The sequence below is a fragment of the Sarcophilus harrisii genome, chromosome 1 (genome assembly GCF_902635505.1).
Source record: "Sarcophilus harrisii chromosome 1, mSarHar1.11, whole genome shotgun sequence".
Taxonomy (NCBI): domain Eukaryota; kingdom Metazoa; phylum Chordata; class Mammalia; order Dasyuromorphia; family Dasyuridae; genus Sarcophilus; species Sarcophilus harrisii.
In genome coordinates, this window is record NC_045426.1 from 252,792,159 (window position 1) to 252,811,829 (window position 19,671).

General features: G+C 47.4%; 3 protein-coding genes across 8 annotated transcripts; 2 read left to right on the forward strand and 1 right to left on the reverse strand.

The window, feature by feature from the left end:
- VKORC1 (vitamin K epoxide reductase complex subunit 1) lies at positions 1-2,293 on the forward strand. Its single transcript, XM_003775264.4, has 3 exons — positions 1-257; positions 1,117-1,226; positions 1,668-2,293. The coding sequence occupies exons 1-3, from the start codon at positions 79-81 to the stop codon at positions 1,886-1,888; spliced, it is 510 nt and encodes a 169-aa protein (XP_003775312.2). The 5' UTR covers positions 1-78; the 3' UTR covers positions 1,889-2,293.
- Positions 2,294-2,536: 243 nt separating this feature from the next.
- On the forward strand, positions 2,537-9,227 carry PRSS53 (serine protease 53). 2 transcript variants are annotated; one of them, XM_031939852.1, is made up of 11 exons: positions 2,537-4,963; positions 5,140-5,302; positions 5,518-5,783; positions 5,878-6,032; positions 6,354-6,573; positions 6,906-7,056; positions 7,146-7,390; positions 7,567-7,712; positions 8,487-8,697; positions 8,887-8,954; positions 9,028-9,227. In XM_031939852.1, exons 1-10 carry the CDS (start codon positions 4,915-4,917, stop codon positions 8,907-8,909), a joined length of 1,629 nt encoding a protein of 542 aa, XP_031795712.1. In that variant the 5' UTR covers positions 2,537-4,914; the 3' UTR covers positions 8,910-8,954; positions 9,028-9,227. The 2 variants fall into 2 exon arrangements, with proteins under 2 accessions (XP_031795712.1, XP_031795721.1); XM_031939861.1 differs by lacking the exon at positions 8,487-8,697.
- Positions 9,036-19,638, reverse strand: ZNF646 (zinc finger protein 646). 5 transcript variants are annotated; one of them, XM_031939818.1, is made up of 4 exons: positions 19,386-19,638; positions 17,734-17,797; positions 11,645-17,222; positions 9,036-10,151 (listed from the first exon to the last, which is right to left on the reverse strand). In XM_031939818.1, the coding sequence occupies exons 3-4, from the start codon at positions 17,133-17,135 to the stop codon at positions 10,087-10,089; spliced, it is 5,556 nt and encodes a 1,851-aa protein (XP_031795678.1). In that variant the 5' UTR covers positions 17,136-17,222; positions 17,734-17,797; positions 19,386-19,638; the 3' UTR covers positions 9,036-10,086. The 5 variants fall into 5 exon arrangements, with proteins under 5 accessions (XP_031795678.1, XP_031795672.1, XP_031795685.1 ...); XM_031939812.1 differs by lacking the exon at positions 19,386-19,638 and adding an exon at positions 18,831-19,362; XM_031939825.1 differs by lacking the exon at positions 19,386-19,638 and adding an exon at positions 18,767-19,362 and having other exon boundaries at positions 11,645-17,201.
- Positions 19,639-19,671: the final 33 nt, after the last annotated feature.

Genomic DNA, 19,671 nt, shown 5'->3' on the forward strand with positions numbered 1-19,671 from the left:
CCCCTTCCCCCGCAGTTGCCCCGGTGGCTGTCTGTCTCGCTTCCGGCTTCCGCGCTGTGGCCGCCTCGGGGAGCTACGATGGTGTCTTCCGCCGGCTGGGGGAGCCCGGGGATGGCGCGGCTGGCGCTCTGCCTGGCGGGGCTCGCGCTCTCGGCTTACGCGCTGCACGTGAAGGCGGAGCGCGCCCGGAGCCGGGAGTACCGCGCCTATTGCGACCTGGGCGAGTCCATCAGCTGCTCCCGCGTGTTTTCTTCCCCGTGAGCGCGCGGGCGGCTTCGGGGAGCGGGGTGCACGAAGCGGAGATAGGGATGCTGGTGGCTTGGGGAGAACAGGAGGAGCCGTGGGCGCGGGCAGGGCGACCTCAGCCGTCCTGAGGCCCCCGGGACTGTGCCTCCTGGCGGGACGGAGGAGGAAGGGCGATTGCTGTAGCGGAAGGGAGCTTTAAGGCGCGGGGGGCTTGCGTTCCTGGCACTGAGGCCGTGGCCGTTGTTGCAAGCGTGACGTGGCTTTCCTTCCCTCCAAAGGTCATTGACCTATGGACTGGCCCCCTTAGGAGGGAAAAGCTCCGGGTCTTGACCTTTGTTCGAACCTGGGGAATTGGGAGCGGGGAACGGGGCTGGGAAGAGAATAGAAGGGAGCCCCAGCCTGAGGGCTTTCTTCCCTTGCTTAACCAAAGGTCCGTCCAAGCACTATTGTGCCTTCTGCCTGGGGGTTCAGCATGTAATCCCTACCCACGGGTTCATCCCTTTGGATCTCGGAGGAAGGAAGAAAACACGTTGTTCTTTAGGCACTCCCTTGTTCGGCTGGTACTGTGCTAATTGCATTACAAACACGAGAACTTCTCCCGAGGAAACTGAAGCAACCAAATCCCTTGACCAGGATCGCACAGTTAGGAAGTATGTGAGACAAGATTTAAACTTAGGGCTTCCTTCCTCCAGACCTAGCATTCTGTTTGTTGCTCAGAAGTTTAGACTGTTGGGGAAAGTTCCATATGTATTCCCAAATTGCCCAATCTAATAACTCCTTCCACAGAACTAGGATGAGCCCGGGAGCGGATGCCACTTCTTCAGCCTGAGTCTCCTTGACTCCCTCCCCCTCCCTTTCTCTATCCTTTAGATGGAGTAAGGGCTTTGGGCTGGTGGAACCCTTCCTGGGCTCTGAAAGCATCCTGAACCAGTCCAACAGTATCTTCGGCCTCATCTTCTATAGCCAGCAGCTCCTTCTGGGTGAGTGGGAAGTCCCTTTGCCCCATAAGACTTACTTCTTCACAGTGCCCACCCCTTCTCCACAGTCCCTGCCTCTTCCCGGTGAGGCCTCACCCATGCTTTCCTGGAATCCTTACTTTTCTTATGACCCCACCTCATCTTCCGCTTTCCCATCTGGTTAACAAGATGAACCAAGCGACCCTTATGGACTCATGATCATCCCCACCTCCTCCCCAGATACTGGTAAGGGAGGATAAAGACCTTCCCCCTGTCCTTGAGATCTGAAAATTCTTGGAACAGAAGCAGGAAAATTGTTGATGTAGATGTTTACTGGTAATCAGTATAGATTGGTATAATGCTTTGCTGGAAGATGATTAAAAGAGGTAGTCAGAATGGTACTGCTGCATCTAGCAAGACTTCCTGGAGAAAAGTACTGATTTTCCTACCAATGTCTTCCCCCAGGCTGCTACAGTGCTCCATGGGCTTCCTCTGTCTTGATGTTGAGCTCCGTGCTGTCCCTTTTGGGTTCAGTTTACTTAGCCTGGATCTTGTATTTTGTGTTGTATGACTTCTGCCTGGTTTGTGTCACCACGTATGCCATCAATTTGGGTCTAATGATACTCAACTACCGGAGAGCAAGGAGGCCCTTGAGACTACAGGACCAAAATAAAAAGCATCATTGACTTCGATGACCCTACTGAGGACTGCCAACCCCCTAAGTGAACTCTGATCTCACCTAGGAGGAGCCCACCTCATCAGCTCTTGGAGTTTGGGTGAAGACTGAAAGATGATGGCAAGGATCCATGCTCACAGTCTGTGTTTTTCTGTCCTTGACTTCTTAAATCTCTTCCATATCCCTTCTTGCCTCTTATGTACAAAGACTGTTCCTATATCCCCCTCTTCCCATGGAATCCTCCAGGAAACCTAAGCAGGTCCCTACTGCCAGGACCAGTTGTCTCTGGAGTCACCTGCTGATTCCACCATTTTCTCCTACACTACCAGTTTTAGGAAAAGCTGGAATAAAAATTGCTCATCAGTTATGGGTGGGAGCATAATCAATGCTATTCAATAAAAAAAAATGAGAAAGACATTGGGCATGTGGACTCTTTTTGTCTTGGACCAAGACTAGCCCCACTTCCTTCTCAATAGCAAAGCATTCAGTCTCCACCTTAGGCTGCCTGGGGGCTGGTGAGGATGTGAGTCAGCATTGGGACTTTGTTTAGTCCTGTTCCCCACTTTGCAGAGTCATTTAGGCTCCTGGCAGTCTGCCTCAAGCTTGGGGAGTAAACCCCCTCACCCCAGGTCTTTACCCCACTTCCCTTAGGGACTAGGGAGATTTCTTGTCCTGCCTTGGCGAAGAAGAGATTCTCTACCCCAAACAGGAAAGGTCGTTGGGAATATATTCCATCCCTTTGTCCTCACCAAATAGCTCTGTGAACCATAGAAGGGATGGTCCCAACTATTTGGTAGGAAATATCGTTTTTACTATGAATTTGAATTGCAGTTAGTAACAACATAATTTTGCCGTTTTATTCTTTGATCCTCCATCAAATTGTCTGATTAAGACTGGGAAGAGACATGGATTGAGAGAGAAATTGTAGCATTTGAACTGAGGTTACGATGTGGAATGGGAATAAGGACCCAATTGGAATTTTGGTAGAAGCACCAGAACTGGGAGAATGGATAAGGTCCTTATGTTTTGGATGCTGTAATCGGTTGCCCTAGGATCAGGTGTCTTTTTTTTTTTTTTTTTTTTTTAACAGTTGGGACCAATAGATTTTGCCAGGCTAGATTTGGAAATGTGAGGCAAACTGTTGGGGCATTGGTTAACTGGACTATGAAGAACAAAGGAGACCCAAAGAAACAAAACGGAAGAAAAGAAATAGATTTGAAGAGAGTGAAAATAAAAAAGGAAAAAAGCTAGAAGACATGCAAATAAGATCAAGGATTAGGCTATTGGACCAGTCTTTAGCAGAATGAGAAGGGAAGGGAATAAGCATTTATTAAATACCTAGTATGAGGTAGGGATGTAATTACCTTAATTGACCCTCAACTTTTGGAGAAACTGAGGCAGATGGGTTAAGTGACTCATCCAGAGTGACATATTGTCTGAGGCTGAATTTGAACTTTAGGTCTTCCTGATTCCACATTTACGATCTTAGCTAGTGTACCACCTAGTTGTGCTGGCAGATCTGAGCTTTATCCCTTGTAAACAAAATCTAATCCAAAAACCAGAAAGAGGCAGAGGAAGTATTGAAGCAGCCTGGTGAGGAGGGAATATTGTTGGGTATGAATGTTGAATTAAAATATGGTAGAGAAGAGGCAGTGGAGAATACGGCCATTTGATCGGCAAGTAGTTAAAAATTTTAATTGTCGTCTTTCTACTCCAGAACCACACCAAAAGGGGATGGAGATCTCCTGATGTTATAAGAGCACCCTGGTGTTAGGGTATCAGGCTAAAATAATGAGACAAGCCATCCCAACAATATTCTGGTGAAGGTTCTCTGAGAAGGAAATGTTGCCTTCTTAATTAACAACCCCCAGGGTCAAGTTAGTTTGTCCTAACCTGGGATTATGTCAGGGTGGAGGAATTCATTTGGTGAGTGAAGCAGAATGGGGGTGGGACTTTGGAGGTGGGGCTCCCCAAAGAAAAGGAGACTTGGTGGCCTTCCTGAAAGCATCAGAGCAGAGCTGGGAATAGTATGAAGTGGAGCTGGAGACGAGGACTACTGATATTAGAAGCATTGGTTCTTTCAAGGGGTGAGATCAAGAGGGAAAGGACCTCACCTGCTCAGGGGAAGGAGACTGGGCTGTGGTGTGTGAATAGCTGGGGTATTATAGAACTTCTCTAGCCAAGCAGCTCCTACAGTTTATAGGACCCTTAAGGGGTATGGTGTTGGGCTTTCTGGAGAGGGTAACCATAAACTTAGGCTGCTTTTGAATTCATTGTGTGAATGACTATACAATTATACCTGTCACTCAATAATTGTATAACTATATATGTGCCTGTGACCATCTGTGTGAATCCATGTCTATGCTACTGTTAATTCTTTGAGAAAATTTGACTTCACTGCTATGTTACTCTAGATTTTGTGATCTTCATACTTCACTTTGCTCTTTCTCTGTGACCAATTATCTATTTGTCTGTGTGTGTATTAAGGTGTGGATATAGGTTTTTGAAATGCCTAACTGGGGATGTCTCCTAGACAAACTAGAGACATGGGAGGTGGAATCTCTGGGTTCCTTCTTTCTCCATGTAAATATGACCAGAATTGCCTTTTTTCCATCCTTCAGAGTGTGGGGCAATTAGGCTAATGACCCCCCCATCCTTTCCAAAACTCAACTTTGACTTACCTATTAGGAGACAGACTAGGGTGCAGGATGCCTGAGGTCTATGAGTAAAATGAGAGATGGGAAACCAGATATTTAGGTTCAGAGGGCTACCTAAACCCCAGAGATGAGCCTAAGGTCCTCTCCTTGCCCCTTGGATTGCTGAGGGAGGGAGGAGAAATAATTATCTCAGTGTTGCTTGACGCTCTGAATCGGTTCCAGTAAAAGCTGCTTCTGGACCTCATAAATATTTTCTTTCTGGGAGGTGGTGGTGATGGAGTCAGGTAGTCTCTGAGGAGGAGGAGCTAAGGGGCCTCTATCCCTCACTCCAGTTCCTTTCTCAACCTCAAGCCACCATTTTTTTGGATAACAGAACAGAATGACCAGTATCTCTTATCTTTTTTCAGGACTTCATGCAGCTGAACAAGGTAAGATCTAGGACGTGAGGTGAGAGGCAGAGATGCTTGGATCTAACTATGGGGGTGGGATTGGGACCCTGAGGTCTAATTTTGAATGTGACTTGAGTCTTCTTTGGTAGTGATGGTGTCTGGCTGACCTGGACGGGGAAAGGGGCACCTATGTCCAAACTTTCTCTTATCTCTAGACTGTGGTCAACGTGGTCCTGGCCCTCCCAAGCCTCAGGAAGCTAATACCACACCAGGAGAATGGCCATGGCAGGCAAGTGTAAGGCGGCAGGGAATCCACATCTGCAGTGGCTCTCTAGTTTCAGATACTTGGGTTCTCACAGCTGCCCATTGTTTTGACAGGTGAGTCTGGGGAGGCTCACCCATCCACTATGGGGTTGGGACTCCTTTCCTTGACTTAGGCACTAAACATCCTGGCTAAGCTTTCATGAGAGCACCTTCTTTTGATGTGATTCTCCACAAAGAACAATTAGGGAACAAAACTAAAAAACCTTACTTAGGTTTAGAAATTTGTCAAAGCCAGGAACTTCTAACCACTCTTAATCTTATCCATGTAGGACCTCTGTGACGGATCCGAGTTCCTGGACAGTAGTACTGGGCTCTCTGCAGCAAAAGGGACTTAGCTTAGGGGCAAAAGAAGTAGGCGTGGTTTCTATCCATGTCCCTCAGACATATAACCACTATACTGAGGGCTCTGACATGGCCCTCCTTCAGCTGACTCAAAGCTTGCCTCAGTCTCCCATCTGCCTGCCCCAGTCTGGCCACCGCTTTCCTTTTGGAGCTTCATGTTGGGCCACTGGATGGGGCCAAGGCACGGATTGGGGTGAGTGTCATTTCTGGGCACTTGTCTGTCCCTCTAGTACTGTCCCTCAAATCTCAGCCCTAACCTCTCTAGCATAATCTCCTCCTCACCCCAGCTCCTGGAATCCTCAGGAACTTGCACCTGCGCCTCATCAGCCGCCCTACCTGTAACTGCCTTTATAATCGGTTGCATTTGCGGCAGCTTTCCAGTCCAGCTCGGCATGGGATGCTGTGTGCTGGGATCCAGCCTGGAGCTCAAGGTCCCTGCCAGGTACCATTGGAGATATCAGAGTCCTAATTGGCCTTGGGGAACTGGGGGAGAATGAGACAAGCTAGTAACAGAGTTGGATGGAACCCAGGAAGTAGGGGATTTGTGGGCTTAGCTAGCTGGGCAGGCAGAACAGCTGATTACCAAGTAGTCCTTTGGGGGATGAGATGAATACATGAAGACACCAGAGTGGACTTGAAAGAACAAGAGAGATAAATGGCTACAAAAGAAACAAAATGGAAAGATCCTATTAAAGTATGTCTTCACTAATCAGGGGCATTCATGGGTCTTGAGTCTCTATAACAATGCTTCTGTTTATTCTAGGGCGATTCTGGGGGGCCAGTGCTATGTGAAGAGCCAGATGGGCACTGGGTTCAGGTTGGAATCATCAGCTTTTCCTCAAACTGTGCCCAAGAGGACACCCCAGTGCTGCTGACTGACCTGGCCACCTATGCACCGTGGCTACAAGCTCAGGCTTTTGGTGCCATCTTTCTCCACCAGAACTCTGAGGTCTTGGAGAGCAGTGATGAGGACAGCTGTATCTGTAAGGGCCAGGGGTGCCTGGGTCTGAACTTGGGGTGTGGGGGGAGACAGTGCCTTCTCCAACCTGACACAAACAGCAGCTCTTGCCATTTAAAGTCAGGGAGACATGGACTAAAGTCTGTGGGGGGGGGGGGGGGGGAGAGAAACATTTATATTTCTGCATTAAATAACCAAATATCTGAGGTGGAAGCTACAGTCTTAGATCAGAAACTTGAGCAACCCAGGCTGGGAAGACTCAAAACTCAAAGGGAACTTGAGAACCAGGAACCCAGGTACTTGGGGCTGCCAATACTAAGAATTTAATCCAGGTATAAAAGTATCTTTTTCTTGTAGCCTGTGGTTCACTGAAGGAGAAAGAGCCCCATCCAGGTGCTCCTTCTCCATGGCCCTGGGATGTACAACTGAGGCACCTTGGGCAGTTTGTATGTGGAGGAGCCCTAGTGTCTGAAGAAGTGGTACTGACAGCTGCTCATTGTTTTATTGGGTAAGCTGCCCTCAGATCCAAGATTCATGGTCTATAACCCCTTCATACTCAAGTCCAGATTTTCCAGATCCTTCATCCTCTTTCTACAGGCGCCAGACCTTGGAGGAGTGGAGCATAGGGTTGGGCAGGGGTAAGGAGCAGCGTGGGCTTCGCCAACTCACCCTTCATGGTGCTTACACACACCCAGAGAGTGGTCATGATATTGCACTGCTGCTCTTGTCCCAACCTGTCATCTTGGGTCCCAGTCTTCGGCCCCTCTGCCTGCCTTATGCCTCCTACCGTCTACTTGAAGGGGCCCGGGGTTGGGCACAGGGGAGAGCCCACAAAGAAACAGGTAGGTGGCAGTGATCTATTTGGAGAAGAGATGGGTGTGATGGAGAAATCCTCGTTCTCAAGCTGGAATTAGAGAATCCAATGCAATCCAAGCATTTTGGGTGATCTGGGAGTATATGTAAATTTGAACAAATGCAAATAACCCAACTAGGACCTGATAGTCTCCTCTCTTCACAGATCTTGGCTCCTCCATGGCAGTTCCTGTGACTCTCCTTGGCCCCAAAGCCTGCAGCAGACTCCATGCTGCTCCCGGGGGAGAGGGTGTCCCTATTCTCCCAGGGATGCTCTGTGGCAGTGCTGTGGGAGAACTTCTCCAGTGTGAGGTGAATACTTCAGGTAGCCCTGAAACTGCATTCAGAACCAGGACTCCCAATCTAAATGCTTCTTCTGTCTTTATGTTTCAGGCTCTATTTCTTTTGGAAGGCTAAAAAAGGTTCAACGTCAGCTTTAATCCTTGGTTCTTATATAGCCTAATGTAGCCTCCCACTAATAACTTCACACCAAGTAGTTTCTGACCTAACCAGGCAACACACATTTTTCTTTCCAACATTTTCTATCCTGGACTACACAATTTCTTATTTTGGAAGCATAAGGTTAGGTAGTTGTTAACGAGTCTCCAGAGAAATGGCCCAGAAGCAAAACTAGTCCTGTTGTCAGGGCCACTCCTAGACTATGAAATTGATAGGGCACCTCAGACTTTCTAAGGCTCAGGCTTTGAGCTCAAGAGATTTGCATTAAAAAAAAAAAAAAAATCCTTGTTACTAGGACCTCAACAAACTCCACCCAAGTAAAATTTTTTCTCCCTTTGGCAATTGGGGTTAAGTGACTTGCCCAGGGTCACACAGCCTGTGTTAAGTGTCTGAGGCCAGATTTGAACTTAGGTCCTCCTGACTTCAGGGCTGGTGCTCTACCTACTGCACCACCTAGTTGCCCCCAAAGTGTTTTTACAAAGTTCCTTGTGTTCCCTGACTATTTAAATACATTTTAACTGTGGGAAATGTTGAGGAACAGAGAACACATAGTTGTGCTTTGCCACAGGACCCACAGTGTCTTCAGAAAGTTTAATAAGGGTGACGGGTCTTTTCTCCCCTTGCCAGGGCTTGTCAGGGTCACCATTGGTGCAGGATGTGATGGGCACATGGTTCCTGGCAGGGCTGCAGAGTTTCAGCGACGCCTGTCGGGGCCCAGTCCATCCTGGGGTCTTTACTGCACTTCCCAACTATGAAGACTGGATTAGCAGCCTTAAATGGCAGGTCTATTTTGCTGAAAAACCTGAACCTGAGGGAGAGAACTGCCCGGCTAATCTAAGTATGAAAGCCTGCAAGCCACTCCTACTCTATGACCTTATTTCCTATTCATACTTCTTTCATTGCTTCCTCATCACCTTGTCCTCAGGATCAGATTGTTCTTCCAATTCCTACTTTTACTCTCAGGGAAACGGACAGTTTTGTCAAGTGAATAACCTATTTTTTCTCTACACCCCCATTTTCCCCTCAGGAGGTGGTCTTTCTAGCTGGTGACTGAGCTTCTCTAAGATGTCATCATCATCCAGGGACAGTCCAAAGGTAACTCCCAATTCATTTTTCACCACATGACCCCTGTTCTCTTTCCCCACACCATGTTTTTTTCTCATTACAGGGATAAAAGGACTTGACACATAATGGCCTTTGAGAGATCAGGCCATTTGCTCCCTCTTCACAAGGACAGGCCTTTTGGAAAGACCATCATCTTGTAAGCCTGGCTCCATAAGAATACAGGAACCCAGCTGAACTTGGGAAGAAATATGAGCACTGCAGAGGCAGGAAGAGGCAGAAGACAGAACACCACCATTAAGACACTCCCCCCTTTACCTCCCAAGTTATCCCTGGCAGAACAGGGAGATTTCTGTATAATCTTCCCTAAATGTCATTGCACTCCTCCCCACCCAACCCATGCATCATGTCCCACCACACAAAGCCCCAGAATAGATTTTCTCCCTTCTCCAAATGCCAGATAACACAATACATACTAAAAGCCAACTTTTTTCTTAAAATTTCCTTTTTTTTGGAGCAAATTTCCCCTTTTTTAAAACTTAAATAAAACCTTACAAAATAGACTTTAGAAAATAAGTTACAAATTGTAGCAAAAGGCTTTTCCCCAAGGGAGAAATCTCATTCCCTTCTCCCTCGATGGGAGTCTAGATATCTCCTTTGAACCTATGCTTTTCCTCCCCTTCATTCTTAAGACTCCAAGGTTCCTTTGTCCTATATCCCTCTTTCTATGACCCACACAGTAGATCTAGGGTCCTTGATGCTAAGGAAGAGGGGGGGGGGAGGGGGAGGGGGAAGAACTTAGTACAGCTCTAATCCTTTCCTAAAAACTGGATAGCCAGCATCCTGGAAAATTAGCCCCATATAGCAAAAAATGGGAGCCAGAGAGAAATGGCAAAAGGGCAGAAACATTTTCTCCAGGGTTGGGATTTCCTCCCCTTCCTAGATCTTTCATTGGCAGGAAGGGGAAGAAAGCATCTCTAACCGTGTTCTATCCTGCCCCTCTCCTGAGAACTTCCCAAGAGCATGACAGAAGAGATCCGGATATCCAAACTCTCCTGAGTTAAAAGCAGAAATAAGAACCCCGATGTCCCAGTCTTTGGGAAAAACAGTTCAGAGGAGAAGCCGAGGTCTGGAGGCCACTGGAGTGAAGGGTCTAGGACCAGAGTCATGGGGGTGGATTGAGAGGAGATGTGAGATCCCCACCTCCTTCTGTAGGTGACTGTGAATCTCCTGAGGGAAGAGAGAAAAAGACAAAGGTCACAAGCTGATTGTATATGCTTAACACAGCTAAATAGAACTTTAAATCCACCAACTGTTAGATGTTCTATTGTTTTGTGAACTTAGAAGCCTGACTTTCTCTTCTTTTCTAAGAAGACCAGATATCAAATTCTTCTAGTTTTTTTAAGGTGACAAATGGCTTTTGCCCCTGAAAAGATCCTCTTTGGGAAGGGGCAAAAAGCTTTTCCCCTCTTGGGAATAAAAGCAGCAGGCTAGAACAACAAATTCTCTAACCCTACCTCAGTTTCCCTTCTGGTATTAAGAGAAGGCTCATTCTAGAGCCACAGTATGTAGACTCCATTCCTGCTTCAGTTTTCTCTAGCAAATGGAAGAGGCTCATCCTATAAACCAGTGTGGGTGGAGGTATTTTATACTTTGATCCCCTCTGATAAAAAATGCAAAATGGGGGCTAATTATTGTTATTGCTTCAACCAGGGCCAGCTTCAAAGAAACAATTAACTGTGACTCAGCTCTGGAGTAAGAAGCTTGGGATTTAGAAGGGGGAAGGATGACTGGGACTTGGAAAGAATTGAGAAATGGGAGAAAAAACCAAAGGTAACCTGATAAGAGATTTTTCTTTAAAAGGAAAAGGATATTTATATTTTAGAACTGCAGGTTCTAAGAGAATGGAATAAGTAATAAGCTACCAAGGTGACATGACATGGGAATTGAGGGCCCAAAATATGGCAAAATAGCCATGGACTGTGAAGCAGGATGTTTAAAATGATGCAGAAAGTTAAGAGGCTAGGCTCTAGGAGGGAAGGCATAGCCATCAGAAGAGAAAAAATACAATATAAGTGCACCAGATCAATCAGCAGAGAAACCATGCTTTCTGAACAGTAGCGAATAGATGCCCCTTCTTTCCCTTTTTTTGCTGCCTGCTCTTTGGAATTTTCAAAGAAGAAAAGAACATGAATTGATTTAGTCTGTTTCTTTGCTGAGTAGAAAGAGATTCCAGATTTGGTTAACTAAAGGGGTACAGAGCTGACTCCCCCCGCCAAAAAGTTAAATTTCCAACAGGAAAGAAACAGGTTAATTCCAGCTGGGTGCTTATAGCCACTCTTACCCTCTTTTCTGAAGAAGAGATTCCCTGCTCTTCATCACCCTGTTTCTCTGCCTACCCTGCCCCAGGCCTTCTACCAAAAGACATCATATTGCTTTCTAGAAAGAAGGCATCTACCCATTATCCTACCAGAACCCAGATAATTGGGCCTCCAGACCTAGATTCTTCTCCCCCTACTCAATTCCTTTGTACCTCCAGAATGTAAGAATTTCATAGTTCCTCTTATTTATGCCCTAAGTGTGTTTCTCTCCCTTGGTCCTTGTTCTCTCCCCACTTTAGCATTTGGATTTTCAAAATTCCACCTCATCTTGCCCTCCTAAGACTCTTTAACTCTTAAGACTACCCTCTTCTCCCTCCCCACCCCCAACCCATGTTCTCATACCAGTGCCAGTCATTGTCCACTCCTCATGTTGTTGCTGGTGCTGCAAGAAGCTGATTTGGCGGCGGAAGCGGCGAGGGCAATGCGAGCAAGAGAAGGGTCCCTCCCGAGGTGCATGGACTCTCCTGTGGCCTTCTAGTCGGGCTGCTGTCCGAAAGGCTTTCCCACAAACACCACAACGATGGCGCTTTGGATCTGTGTGTGTCCTTCCATGATTCTTGAGGGCCAATAGGTTAGGCAGTAGTTTGGGGCAGAGGGAGCAAGGATAAAGACCTGTAGCATGAGCTTTTTGGTGGTTCAACAGGCTGCCAGCATGACGATAAGAACGCCCACACTGGGTGCAACAGAAGGGACGTTCTTCTTCTATGGCTTGTTTTAGCCCCTCTTTTGCTTCCTTCACAGCTATCTCAGACCCTGATATTTCTTTGGTGGCTCTATGAGTCTCCCCTTGCCCTGACGTATACTTATCTTCCATATCCCTTTTAGTCTCGATCTCTTGCCCATCAGCTTCCTCTGCCCGAGGTGGGGCCTGTCCTTGACCCATGGCATGGGTTCGCTGATGGCTGGTCAGCTCACGGGAGGCACGGAAAGCTTTTCCACAGTGAGGGCACTTGAAGCGACGGGTTGCTGTGTGAATACGACCATGGGTTTTGGCCGCCATGGGATTTGAAAATTCCTTAGAGCAGAGTTGACAATAGTATTGGCCTGTTTTGTGGGTATTGCGGTGGTTTAGAAGGCTGCCTGCGTGACGGTAGGTCTTGCCACACTGTGCACAGCAAAAAGGGCGGAGTTCTAGCTGGGATTGAGAACTGCTATCTTGGTCCTGGGTCTGCCCACTATCCCAACCTTCTAGGCTACTTAAATCTGGCTCATTAGGTTGATTATCTTCCTGTCTGCATGGACTCCCAAATCCAAAGTCACTGAAGGTAGCATGTTCTTGGCTACCTGGCTTACTCACTGGTGTCTCATTAATATACCACCCATCTGTTTTCCCAGTGATCCAAGAGAAGGACTCTCCCTTGCCTTCCTGACTACCTGATAACCCACTGGGACCCTGACCTAATTCTTCTGTGCCCTTGGTTTGGTTATCACCCTGAGCTCCAACTTCATACTCACGTGATCTTCCTTCTAGTTCACTGATATCTGCTTGACTCTCATCTTTGACAGTTGTTTGGCTGAATACTTTAATTACATTTAGCTCCTTCTTACTCGATGCCTCATGCTCCTGTAAATGCCTCTCTAGAGATGCCCGTCTAGGGAAACTGCGGCTACAAAGGGCACAGCGAACAGCTACCCGAGGCCCACACCCACGCCTTGCCCTTCCTGTCCGTCGTCTCCGACTTTCTGAGTGTAGGCGCTGGTGGTTCTTTAGTGCCATACGGTTTGAATATGTTTTAGGGCAGGTTGGACAACTGTATTGTCCTATCTCGTGGCTCCTCCGATGGTTTAGGAGGCTTCCCGCATGCCGGTAAGTCCTTCCACATTGCCCACAGCGGAAAGGTCGTTCATCTCGTGATAGTGAGGATGATTTTGGCAGCAGCTTTCCAACTCCTGAATTGCCATTTTGTTGCTCCCCATGGACACGCTGATGGTTAGCCAGCTGTTTCCGCAACCTAAAAGCTTTACCACATTCTCCACAATGAAACCGACGGGGTTCAGCATGAATACGTCGATGGTTTTTGAGAGCCATGAGATTAGAGAAGCCCTTGGAGCATGCCTGGCAGCCAAAGTGTCCTATTTGATGGCTTTGGCGATGGTTGATGAGGCTACCAGCATGTTTATACGTCCGACCACACAATTCACAGCCAAAGGGACGATCCATACTGGCTTCTTCTGAATTCCCCTCTTCTATGCCACTGTCTTTTAGGGGCACTTCCACTTCCTCCTGCTTTATAGTGGTTTCTTCTGGCTCTTTCTTAATGGATATTTCTTCCACTGCCTCCTCTTTAATTTCTTGCTGTTCTAATGGCATCTCTGTTGCCGTTTGTGTTCCCCTGCTTTCCACCATAGGGTTGACCCCTAACTGGGGTTCTGCCCCTTTGCAACGAGGATGATTACGCAAATGATTTTGGTAGGCAGCCAAATTGGGATATCTTCGGGCACAGATAGGACAGGCAAAATCTCCTGTTTGATGTGTCTTTCTGTGGTTTACCAGGCTCCCACCATGGCGATAGGTCTTACCACACTGACTACATTGAAAGGGACGAGGCTGGGCAGAAGAAAAGGCTTCAGGAGCAGCTTCTACATTGGTGCCTTCTATCTCTAGTACAGAAGTCGCATCCACAGTCCCTACAGCTTCCATACCGTCTCTGGACATAGAGTCAAAACACTCCACAGAATTAGTACCTGTGTCATCTTGAGAGATAGGGTCCACAGTACTTTCAGAACTATCACCCACAGTTGTTTCTAAGATCTCATTCTTCTCTCCCATGTCTGCAGAAGTCTCATCAATTTTATCTACAGAAATATTCCCTAGACTTTGATGATGGCGCTCCAGACTTCCTAGGTCATCATATGTCTGGCCACAGCAGGCACAGATGTGCCCATAGCCAGCTCCATCCAGTCCCTCTACTTCCCGCTGCAATTGATTTAGTAGCTCTGCTTCTGAGAGTTGCAAGGGAGTGGAGTTAGAGGCCAATTCCTCTTCCTCTTCATCCTCTGAAGAACCTTGGCTCTCACCCGGGGAATCATGGGCCTGACTTCTATGCTGTCTATAATCTGCCCGTCCAGGGAAGATCATGCCACAAAGGCAACAAAGAAAAGGCTGCCCTAATGTGGCCTCTCCTGGTCCATGGTTCTGAAAATGGCTGCGTAGGGCAGGGAGTGAGTCAAATTCCTTAGGGCAGAGTGAACACTGATAGATGCCTGGTGGATGGCAAGGTCGATGGTTCAGTAAGCCAGCTGTATGGTGGAAAGATCGCCCACAGTCATGACATGTGTGGTGGCCAGAGGTCCGCCAACCATTGAGAGCCTCAGGGCCATGGGAAATGGCATCACATACACTCTCCTGTTTATGTTCCCCTTCTACCAAAACTGGCATATCCCCATTGCCTCCCTTACTGCTTGTTGTTACTAACTTCCCAAAGAAACAGGACTGCTTCCCTTCCAATCTTTCTTCATTGGTTTTGCCATCTTCATTACTCTGGAAGCAGGCCTCATTTTTTTCTTGCTTACATTTGTCACGCTGAATATCCCCCTGAAAACAGTTCTCATTGTTTTCCAACTTGCCATTGGCCATATTGATTCCATTCACTTTTACATCTTTATGAAAGTCATTTTTCTCTTTTTCTTCTTTCACGACCAAATCCTTTTCCTGGTAGTCCTCTGGTGAGGATTCACTTCTATTTGTTACCATCACTCCACTGCTGCTTCCATCAGTGATTTCACCAGTCTGCTGCTGATGCCTCTTGTTCCACCTCTGACTATGACGTCGTAAGTGGCTCTTCATGGCTGCCACAGTATGAAAGTGCTTGGCACATGTCCCACAACCAAAGTCACCTGTCTGGTGGGTCTGTCTGTGGTTGATGAGACTTCCTGAATGTCGATAAGTTTTTCCACAATCTCTACAGGAATAGGCTCTTGGAGGTGACTCCACTGACTCAGTTTTATTACCCTCCCCTTCATGATGGGTTTGGCCATGTTGTTTTAAGCTTTGTACATCATCAAAAAGCATCCCACAAAGACCACATATTTGTGCTACTGCCATATCTACTTCTGGATGGCTGTCCATTGTCCCTTCTTCATTAGGATCTTCTTCCCCTTGGGTTGTCTGTTTTATCTTCTCTTCTGGGTGGTACTCCTCTTGACTAGGGGTAGAATCTTCCCTTTCTAGGCCAAGTGTGATATCTTCCCCATCATGACTCAATGGTTCCTCTCTCCCTTGACTCCCATTGCGTCGTGCTGCCTTAAAATGCACCCTCACATGATTGCGGAGGGCCATGAGGTTTGGATACTGGCGAGGGCAAAGGGAACACTGATATTCACCAGTCTGATGGCTGTGTCGGTGGTTTACCAAGCTTCCCCGGTGACGGTAAGCCCGTCCACATTCACTGCATTTATAAGGGCGATGGTCTGTGGTAGTAGTTGGAGTAACAGGATTCTCTTCCTCCTCTGGGTCAACTTCTGGTCGTGTTGCTGCCATTAGGGAAGGCAGTGGTGTTGGAGGTGGTGGTTGATGCTGTTCCTCTTCCCCTCCACTACGACGAGTTTTAAGATGAGCCCGTAAATGGTTTTTAAGGGCTGCAGCATTGAATAGCTGCTTTGGACAGACTGGACATGGATAGATACCAGTCTCATGACTCTTCCGGTGATTGATAAGGCTCCCAGCATGTCGGTAAGTACGGCCACAATCAGCACAACGGAAAGGCCTATATTCTTCTAATCCACCATCATTAAGCTCTCTGGCATCAAGCTCTCCAGAAGTATTTAACTCCCCAGAGGCATTAAGTTCCTTAGTATCATGAAACTGATTTCTATCATGTCCACTTTCTCCATTAGCAGATGGCTCTCCTTTTCCTTCCCAGGATAGTTCCTTCCCTTCCCCCTCATGGGCTTGCTGATGTCCCAACAATTCACTAGGCAGCCGGAAAGCTCGAGGACAACGAGGACATTGATAAGGCCTATATTGAGTATGTAACCTAGAATGATTCTTTAGAGCCATAAGGTTAGAAAACTCCTTGAAGCACACAGCACAGGGATAGACACCTAGGGCATGGCTCTGACGGTGGTTGGTTAGACTTCCAGCATGTTTATAGGTTTTGCCACACTGTCCACACTTATACCGACGTTCATCCTCAGCAGGGGGGGACTGAGGTGGTCTTTCATTCCCTGTAAAATCTACCATGGATTCAGCTAAGTACTGCTCTAAATTGCTAAGAAGGCTATTGGCTGGAGCAGGCAGAGCAGGGGACATTGTAGAACCTGATGTGTTTCCCCATCCCTCTATACTCTCTTTAGAATCTGTCTTGTTCTCCCAGTCATCCTTGTGTCCAGGTGGCTTTTCCCAGGTACTAGAAGATTCTCTAGGATCAGGCCCAGCCTCCCATACATGTGTACTTTGTCCATGGCTTGTCTGGTTGTCCCAGTTTTCCCGAGAACCAGGCACACTTCCCCAAATGTTAGTGGTAGTCATCTGGCCCTGGCTATATGATGCAGCCTCTTTGTGGTGGGGAGGCCTATGCCTCCTGCGGCCCTCTGGGGCATGAGTCCTCAGGTGACTCTTGAGGGCCATAGGATTGGAGAAGTCTTTGTTGCATGTGGTACAGGGAAAACGACCAATCTCATGGGTCCGTCGATGATTGACCAGACTACCTGCATGACGGTAACCCCGCCCACACTGTACACATCGGTATGGCCGGGGAATCCCATCAGCTTCATCATCATTCCTGTTTGGAGGTGAGTGATGGAGCAGCTCACGGTGACGTGCCAGTTCTGGAAGGCTGGGGAAATGACGCTGACAATCAGGGCAGCTGATCAAAGCAGGGGTATCCTCCATGAGGTGGCAAGGCAAACTGCAGAATGCTCAGGAAACACAGGCAAGTGGTAATAGCATCTTCTTGCTCTGAAGAAGCAGCAAAAGGGACTAGAATTTAAAATAAAACTAAATTTTAAAAAGGAAGCATTTAGAAAGGAGTTGAGAATGTAATTTACTGTAAGTGACCCTGTCCATTAGGGAGTATCTTCATGTTACTTCATGTCCTGCATTAAAGTTCCTATCTTATATGATCAAATTCTCAATTTCCCCCAAATAAAAACAAGAGATAGGGTAAGCAAAAACTGAGAGACTGCCACTTCCCTGGATAAAAGGAATAAATTTCTATTACCTTTTACAGGTTTTGATCCTCAAAGTCCAGCACCAAGACCCCTTAACTGTAGTTATCACAACCCAAAGAACTTTCCTTCTTTCTTTAATACCCCCCAAACTTAATTTAACTGTCATTGGTGCCCCCATTTCACCCTCTTTATTTCCTGACCCAATGAACTGGTTTTTATCTCTCTCAAGTTTTACCTCTCCAAAATCTTTAGATAAGAATAAAGTTCACTTTTTACAACCCAAGTTAAAGTCATTATTTAAGATAAAGCTACACTAATACCTTATATAAGTTGCTGGGGATCCAACTCAGAGTTTCTCTGTATCACTATTCTCCAACTGAGGATCTGTTAAGTTAAAAAAAAAAAAAAAATCAAAACTCACTGTTCAAGAAAAGACCAGCTTTTCTATACTCTCTACTTTCTTCCACCATTTTACTACTTTAGCTTTTATTTTATCTCCCCCCTCCCCATCCTTTGCAGATCATGCATTCCCATTGTTTCCCATCTAATAAATACTTCAGGTATTTTTTAAAATTTGAAAAAAAAACCACTTGAATTCACAAATCCCTTTTCACATAATCCTCACAACAAGTCTATAAAGCAGGGAGAACAGATTTTATCATTCCCTCCCCTATTACAGACAAAGAAACTAAGACTCAGTAAGAAGTAATTTGGCTAAGGACCTACAACTAAGTGGCAAAGTTAGGCAGTCTTGAACCCAGGTCTCCTGATTCTTAAGTCTTATCCTTCTTTCACATAACCATGTGCTTCCCATCTGCTTCCTTGCTTTTTATTCCCTCTCTTCAAACTCTTTCAATCTTTTCTCCTCTTCCTCAGTCATTCTGTTACTTTTGTTTTTTCTTCACTCCTCAAGACCTCTTTTTCTCCCACACTTCAAATCTTGGGTCTTCACCATATAATTCACATCCACAGGTATACAGAACATACACACACACACACACACACACACACACACACACACACACACCTCTTGCTTCCAGAAGGTTCTTTCTTCTGGCTATCCCAACTGGACCCCACGTTTTACTCTTCTTTTAAACCAATCTTAACCACTGCTTTGTCCACCTTTTAGAATCAACAACTTGAAATGGACACATGAATGTTCTACTTTCTCTCCAGGGGTTTCAGATCAAAAGGGAAGGTCTTAGGTACCCCTTTCCCCCATTCCCCCAACAGTAGCCACTATCCTGACTCTTCCATCTTCCAGCCCCCCACGACCCAAACCCCTTCTAGTGTCCCGCCCCCCCACACTCCCGAAGCCCAAAACAAGCCCTCAAGTCCCCTCCCCTCCCTCACCTCGCCTCCCTGGGGGCGGGGAGAGGACGCTGGTCCCTCTCTGAGCTCCCTGCCTCCAGCTCACCAGTTGATTGGGAGGGGCCCAAAGTCCTTCGTTTCCCTAGGGACTGAGAATTAAATTGGGGGAGTGGGGGTGGGGAGGGAGGTCGGAAGGTGTAGAAGACGACAAGGTTGCGTTCGTTCGTACAGGGCAACGGTCGAACGGGGTGGGGGGGATGTCCGAGTCTCACGAAGGCTGAAGGGCCGTTCGCGCGTGCGCACAATGAAGACCACTACTCTTCCTCCTCCCCCATAACCCCCCCCCAACCGCCGAAGAGTTCTGTGAGGTAGGGAGGGGGTGGGGGAGGGGGAGGAGTAGTCAGTCGCCCGATGCCCACTCAAGTTTCCCCCCCCAAGAGGGGGGGGGAGAGGGTCTCTCGTCCACGCGCAAGCGCGCTCAGGCCAGGAAGCCAAGGAAGAGGAGGAAGGGAAAGTGGGGAGGGAAAAGGGAAGGGGAAGGAGGGGGAAAGGAAAGGGAGCTCAGCTGGCACGAGCCCGAGATCTCCCCCGGCTCCGCGGACACTTCCTATTGTTACTAGGAAACAGGAAGTGTTCGCCCCGCAAAGGCTTCCCTACTAACCTCCGCCAAACCCGCCCCGGTAGCACTTTCCCTTCTTTTCGTCCGGCCCAATGGGACCGCCCCGTTTCTGGTGCCTGGGAGCGGTATCCAAGGCACAATACTAGCCCCTCCCACATCACTAGGCATACTTCCGTTTGTCCAATAACTGTTAAACTGCACATCCGGTGGGGTAGAGCTAAAATAGTTCCCGCCATACATTTCTCTAGGAACGGTAATCAAATGATTGCACGTGTTACATGCTACAGGTCAGGTGGGTCCTAGACAAATGGCTCTCTATAATGTTTGG